The sequence below is a fragment of the Pezoporus flaviventris genome, unplaced genomic scaffold (genome assembly GCF_033815535.1).
Source record: "Pezoporus flaviventris isolate CSIRO_AGI_PZ_B2104156 unplaced genomic scaffold, CSIRO_AGI_Pfla_v1 ptg000179l, whole genome shotgun sequence".
NCBI lineage: Eukaryota > Metazoa > Chordata > Aves > Psittaciformes > Psittacidae > Pezoporus > Pezoporus flaviventris.
Window position 1 is genome coordinate 357,774 of NW_026892727.1, and position 7,235 is coordinate 365,008.

Genomic DNA, 7,235 nt, shown 5'->3' on the forward strand with positions numbered 1-7,235 from the left:
TTGCCTTGCCATAACTTGTTTTGCCCTGCCTTGCCTTGCCTTGCCTCGCCTCGCCTTGCCCTGCCTTGCCTTGCGCATCCTGGCCCTGTCTTGCCTTGCTTTTGCAGGGCACTGCAGGTACAGCTGAAAATTCCCTGACTCATCCTTGGTCCATGGTTGAGTTGCTTTGGAGAGAAATCTGACTTTACAGCTCTAACACCAAAAGGAACTGTTCACCTTCACGTGCAGCAGACACACAGATCTCTTGCTGTGCCATGTGCCCTTGAAAGTTACTGAGGAAAGTATCCATGGGCTGGGAAAGGAAAAAGCGCAGGAGGGAATTTTTAGTTAATTGTTGCTCTTCCTGGTAAAACCTGTAGGGCTCTAGCATCTTGTTCCATATTTTCCATGGTCACTGCAATGGCTTTCATTGTTAAAAAAAGTATTTCATTTTCTACTTCCCTGTGTTCCAGGAGAAACAGCAACAAGGGCCTCCCCTTGTGCCACAGCTTGTGACACTGTGCAAGACGTGACAAGAAAAACAGATGGGCTGGTACTTGTGGAGAAGCCTGTGGGCTGTAGAGCTTCATCAGGGACAAGGACAGGTTTCTGTGTAAGCACTGACTCAGTTCAGCCCAGCTGTGCTGTAGTGAAGAGCAGCACCCCTCGCTGCCCTGTGCGGAGTCGGGGCTGGGGTGCGTGCTCCCCACCCCTTCTCTCCTGCCTCCTTTCTCTGCAGTGAAACAGAAACTGTGTTCTCTGAAGAAATTCTTTCCGGTGAGGGTGGTGAGACACTGGAATGTGTTTCCCAGAGATGTTCCCGTATGCCTCTTGTGAAACTGTTTAGAAAGAATGCTCAAAGAATCACTTCCACAGATACCAGCAAAAGTGACTTTATTGTGAATTTCTAAAAGCAGGATTCCTCAGGATTTGGTGGCGAGGCCCCACTCCACCATCTACAAAAAGAGATTGTGTCAGACTTGGCAAGGATTTATCCAGGACTGGATTCAAGTGATTTACACAGCATTGAACTGAAATCATGTGTATAGAAACTGCAAACAGAAAGGAATAAGGGAGACCCTCTTGTTGAGTCACAAGGTTCAGATTGGATCTCTTTGCTTTCTATGCTCCCTCTCTGAGAGCAGTCTGCGTGCACCTGAATTCCATCAGCCTGGTATTCATCTAAAGGATCACAAATGCCAGCTAGCAGCAGTTTGCATTTGTAAACTCAATCACAGGATTTCTAACAGCACTTGATATTGAAGCTGATATACACCCACTTGCAATTAAATATCCAACCTGACACTTAGTTGCTTAGTTGTTAAGAATTTCTTAAATGGGTTTAAATACAATTATATATATGGACAGGTTTCTGCATGAACATAACTGATTTCTATGCTCTAATGTATAGAAGAATGTTTAACAACAAACAGAATAGGATATAAATTACTGAAATTAAGGTAGGATGTAAAATTCAATTTTAAAGCCCCAGTTGCTGTTGCTGACCATCCAAACAGGGTATCCCACCAGAGATGTTCTCATGCTCAGTGTGTGGACTTCCCAGAGATAGGTTAATGGTTGGACTTGATGTTCTCAAAGCGCCATTTTCAAATTAATTGATTGATTGTAAGAAACAAAGATTTTTAGCCTTAAATCTTTGTATCATCAGAGAAATGGCACTGCAGGAAGGCAGTGTGCCTCCCAGCTGAGGGAGGGAAGATCAGTGCTTGCTTCAGGCTGTTTCCCATGGTGTTTCCCTGGAGCCCCAGGGAGCCCTGGAAGGAGCCCAGTGGGGCAGAGGCAGAGCCACCTTGGGCTGGGCCTCTGCTGCTGAGCTGGGACTGATTGGAGACCTGTGAGACACAGGGAGCTTAAAGGCACTTGGCAGTGGAGGATGCTGAGGAGGAGGAGGAGGAACCTTCTGAAGGAGAAACCTTCCCAGTCCTGTTTGTGGTAAGGCACTGGGTGCAGGGCAATGCAGCTGCAGTTTCTCTCTGTGTAGATAAGGAGGAGGATGTGCTGCAGAGCAGGGCTTCCCCCTGCACCATGCAGGGACAGGACAAGGCAGGTCCCTTGTGCCGGGGCTGGCTGCAGGGTGTGAATGTGGGTGTGCAGGCAGGGGTGCCCAGCGCTGCCCTTGCAGCAGGGTCCCTGCAGCCCAAAGGCTGTGTGCAGGGGCAGGGACTCTGCTGCCTATCAGGGTCAGCACTCGGCCTGCCCGGGAGCTCCCCGTGGAGCTCGGGGGGGAGCTGAGGGGAAAGGAGAAACCCCTGAGAGGGAAGGGAAGTGCTGGGTGGGTGACGCTGCTCCATCTGCCGTCACGCTGAGCACTTCTTCAGAGGGTCCCTCTGAAAGACACTGAGGCATCATTTACCTGATAGGGAAGGATCCTGAACTTTGATGGTTTTTCCTCTTGATGGGCAGGGTGGGCAGTGGGAGCTGGGAATTTACTTCTCTGCTTTGGGGGAGGCACCGAGAGTCTTGTGAGGGCTTGTGTGAGCTGCTCCTGAGCCCCTGCACAGGCAGGGGTGTGCAGGGCAGAGCTGAGCACACAGCCCATGGCATGGGCTCTGGGAGCACTGAGAGGGAGCAGAGCTGGGCACAGACCAGCAGCTCCTGGCAGGGACAGCTCCAGGCAGCAGAGATACGGATGGGCAGGGAGTGGGGTGAAAGTGCAGCCCAGCCCTGGGGAGGGTGCGTTCAGGCAGCTCTCTTGGGGTCTGCCACTGGAGGTGACTGCTGCCCGTGCTCTGCCCCCCACAGCCCTTTGCTTCCCCCGTGAGAGCTCTGTGGACTGTCCCTTAAAACCGTTCTCCCCTGGTCTCAGCACAGGACACATGTTTGTTGGAGTTCTTAAGATCAATTTGTGTGTGAAGGCATCTTACAGGCAGTGCAAGTTTGAGCACAGGGCAAGTGGGAGAGGACTGATGGACACTGCAGCTGTCTTGGTTCTGCAAAGAACTGAGACTTTTCGCTCTGAGCAAGGCTCTTCTGATTGTAATTAGGAAGAAGCCTCAGCAGTGTAATGACATCACTGGCGATGACACAGAACCTCTCCTCTCCTGCTAAAATGTGCTCAGTTGTGAATGTGTAAACTGAACTTCTGTATCTGACATCCCTCCTGTCCTAACCTGTCACTGCCTTTTTCTCCTCTGACGGTGCCCCATGCCCAGAGGCAGCAGATGTCCAACGGCAGCTCCATCACCCAGTTCCTCCTCCTGCCATTCGCACACACGCGGGAGCTGCAGCTCTGCCACTTCTGGCTCTTCCTGGGCATCTCCCTGGCTGCGCTCCTGGGCAACGGCCTCATCATCACCAGCACAGCCTGCGACCAGCGCCTCCACACCCCCATGTACTTCTTCCTCCTCAACCTCTCCCTGCTGGACCTGGGCTGCATCTCCACCACTGTCCCCAGATCTATGGCCAATTCCCTTTGGGACAGCAGGACCATCTCCTACACAGGTTGTGCTGCACAGCTGTTTTTCTTTCTCTTATTCATTTCAGCAGAGTATTCTCTCCTCACTGCCATGTCCTACGACCGCTACGTGGCCATCTGCAAGCCCCTGCACTATGAGACCCTCCTGGGCAGCAGAGCTTGTGTCCACCTGGCAGCAGCTGCCTGGGGCAGTGGCTTTCTCAGTGCTCTTCTGCACACAGCCAATACATTTTCACTGCCCCTGTGCCGAGGCAATGCTGTGGAGCAGTTCTTCTGTGAAATCCCCCAGATCCTCAAGCTCTCCTGCTCACACTCCTACCTCAGGGAAGTTGGGCTTCTTGTGGTTGGTGTCCTGATTGCTGTTGGCTGTTTTGTTTTCATTGTGGGGTCCTATGTGCAGATCTTCAGGGCCGTGCTGAGGATGCCCTCTGAGCAGGGACGCCACAAAGCCTTTTCCACGTGCCTCCCTCACCTGGCCGTGCTTTCCCTGCTTCTCAGCACTGGCACATTTGCCTACCTGAAACCCCCCTCCATCTCCTCCCCATCCCTGGATCTGGTGGTGTCAGTGCTGTACTCGGTGGTGCCTCCAGCAGTGAACCCCCTCATCTACAGCCTGAGGAACCAGGAGCTGAAGGATGCTGTGAGGAAGCTGGTGACCAGATGTGTTTCAGCAGATATACGCTGCTTGCTTTACCCTGCAAAGGGCTTCCAGTGTAGGTCATGACAGGCCATGTCTGTCTTTCCTGCTTTGCATTTGTTTTCCTATTACAATTTGTGATGATGTTGTCTTCATTGAAATGCCAGTTTTCATCTCCTAAATAAGTTGCCACTCGTGTTGTGTGACCCACAGACTTTCTGTCACTCTGGTCTCTGATTGTATTTAAGGGAAATAAATGATCCTGCAGCAACTTCTTCTCTGTGATATGTCCTCACATGACGGGAGTGAAGGGGAATGAAAGCAGCTTTCTGGCTGCTCCAGCTCTGGGATGGCTGCTCTGTGCCTGGAGCAGGAAGAGCTCTTGGGGCGCCCATTGAATGGGGCTGTTGTGCTGGTGTGGGGTGATGGGAAGGCATGGGGGGGGCTGCAGAGCTCTCAGGGTGTTTTGGGAAGGGGAGCAGGGGACACAGGGGTCCCTGCAGGGGACTCCCCTGCAACGGCCCAGGCTGGGGCTGCCTGCCTGAGAACAGCCCATGGGAAAGGTCTGGGTGGGCAGGAGCTGGACAGGAGGCAGCGGGTGCCCTGGCAGCAAGGGAGGACAGCAGCATCGTGGGCTGTATGTGCAGGAGCACGGCAGGAGAACAAGGGAAGGGATGATCTGGAATCCTCCATCCAGGTTTCACATCCCCAGTTCAGGAATGCTATTGGCAAGCAGGTGTGGGTTCACAGTATCACAGTATCACAGTATGTTAGAGATTGGAAGGGACCTCGAAAGATCATCTAGTCCAATCCCCCTGCCGGAGCAGGAACACCTAGATAATGTTACACAGGAATGTGTCCAGGCGGGTTTTGAATGTCTCCAGGGAAGGAGACTCCACAACCTCCCTGGGCAGCCTGTTCCAGTGTTCCGTCACCCTCACTGAGAAGAAGTTTCTTCTCAAGTTTAAGTGGAACCTCTTGTGTTCCAGTTTGTACCCATTACCCCTTGTCCTGTCATTGTTTGACACTGAGTAGAGCCTGGCTCCATCCTCGTGACACTCCCCCTTTATATATTTATAGACACTGATAAGGTCACCCCTCAGTCTCCTCTTCTCCAAACTATAGAGACCCAGCTCCCTCAGTCTTTCCTCATAAGGGAGATGTTCCACTCCCCTAATCATCTTCGTTGCTCTGCGCTGGACTCTCTCCAGCAGCTCCCTGTCCTTCTTGAACTGAGGGGCCCAGAACTGGACACAATATTCCAGATGCGGTCTCACCAGGGCAGAGTAGAGGGGAAGGGGGACCTCTCTCGACCTACTAACCACCGCCCTTCTAATACACCCCAGGATGCCATTGGCCTTCTTAGCCACAAGGGCACAGTGTTGGCTCATGGTCATCCTGTCGTCCACTAGGACCCCCAGGTCCCTCTCCCCTACACTGCTCTCTAACAGGTCGTTTCCCAACCTATACTGGAACCTGGGGTTGTTCCTGCCCAGATGCAGGACTCTACACTCTCCCTTGTTATATTTCATCAAGTTATTCCCTGCCCAACTCTCCAGCCTGTCCAGGTCTCGCTGGATGGCAGCACAGCCTTCTGGCGTGTCAGCCACTCCTCCCAGCTTAGTGTCATCAGCAAACTTGCTGATAGTACACTCAATTCTCTCATCTAAATCATTGATGAATATATTAAATAATACCAGTCCCAGTACTGACCCTTGAGGCACTCCACTAGTTACAGGCCTCCAACTAGACTCAGCCCCATAGACTACAACTCTCTGGCTTCTCTCCTTCAGCCAGTTCGCAGTCCACCTCACTACCTGATCATCCAGTCCACACTTCCTCAATTTAGCCGTGAGGATGCTGTGGAAGACTGTGTCAAATGCTTTGCTGAGGTCAAGGTAGACCACATCCACCGCTCTGCCATCATCCATCCACTGTGTTATTTCCTCATAAAAGGCTAAGAGATTGGTCAAACATGATTTCCCCCTGGTGAAGCCATGTTGACTGCCCCTCATAACCTTCTTATCCTTGATATGCCTTAAGATGGCACCAAGGATAAGGTGTTCCATCACTTTCCCAGGGATGGAGGTGAGGCTGACCAGTCTATAGTTACCCGGGTCCTCCTTCTTGCCCTTTTTGAAGACTGGAGTGACATTTGCTTTCCTCCAGTCCTCAGGCACCTCTCCCGTTTCCCAAGACTTGGGTTTATCAATGGGCCCTCAGGACAAGCAGGGACTGGATCACAGTGCCTGTGGGGAAAGCCTGGGGAAGCTGGGCTTGTCCATCCTGGAGAAGGGAAGGCTGATGGGGACCTGAGATCTTGGGAAGGGAAGGCTGTTGGGGACTGGCTGCCTGTACCGGCAAGGAGGACATGGAGAATACAGAGCCAGGCTCCTCACCATGGTGCCTGGTGGGAGGACAAAAAGCAGTGGGGGATAGTGACAGAGGAGAGGTTCAGGCAGGTCAGAAGGAAACCTTGTTCCCATAGGCTCAGGCAAGTGCTGCATCAGGTCACCCAGAGAGGCTGTGCAGTCTCTGGCCTTGGGGATTTCAGCTTACACTGAATCAAGCCTTGAACCACTTGCTTTGACCCTGTTCCTGGTGGGTTTGACTTGAGACATCCGAGGGTCCCTTCCAACCCCTGTACACTTCTGATCCTATAATGATGGGCTTATGAAGGGTCACAAAGATGCTCTAAGGGCTGGAGCACGTCTCCAATGGAAATAGGCTGAGAGCTGGGGGTGTTCAGCCTGGAGAAGAGAAGGCTCCAAGGAGACATCTCTCCATATCTAAGCAGGGCCTACAAAAAATCTGGAGAGGGGCTTTTTATGAGGCTGTACAGTGACAGGAGAAGGGGGAATGTCTTTAAGCTGAAAAAAAGGAGATTCAGCTTGGACATTCAGATGAAGTTGTTCCTTTAGAGAGTGGTGGGACACTGGGACAGGGTACCCAGAGAAGCTGTGTCTGCCCCATCCCTGGCAGTGTTCAAGGCCAGGTTGGATGGGAGTCAGCTTTGCTCTGAAGCAGTGCTTTGTCCACCTGTGATGTTCACAAGGGATGACAGATGAAATCCAACTTCATTGTAAAGTTCACTACTTGTACTCATGACTCAAGTGAGTCTGGGCTGCACAAGAGAAGCTCAGCATGGCCTTAGAGTCATTTGGACTGTGTTATTTATTTACT

General features: G+C 52.0%; 1 protein-coding gene across 1 annotated transcript; it reads left to right on the forward strand.

Annotated features, from left to right (window-relative positions):
• Positions 1-2,991: 2,991 nt before the first annotated feature.
• Positions 2,992-4,219, forward strand: LOC133262019 (olfactory receptor 14J1-like). The gene has a single exon (XM_061440891.1). The coding sequence runs from the start codon at positions 3,162-3,164 to the stop codon at positions 4,137-4,139; it is 978 nt and encodes a 325-aa protein (XP_061296875.1). The 5' UTR covers positions 2,992-3,161; the 3' UTR covers positions 4,140-4,219.
• The last annotated feature ends 3,016 nt before the right edge of the window (positions 4,220-7,235 follow it).

What these genes read in the sequence shown, in the direction of transcription:
- LOC133262019 (XM_061440891.1), top strand. Translation starts at nt 3,162, where the DNA reads ATGTCCAACGGCAGCTCCATCACCCAGTTCCTCCTCCTGCCATTCGCA.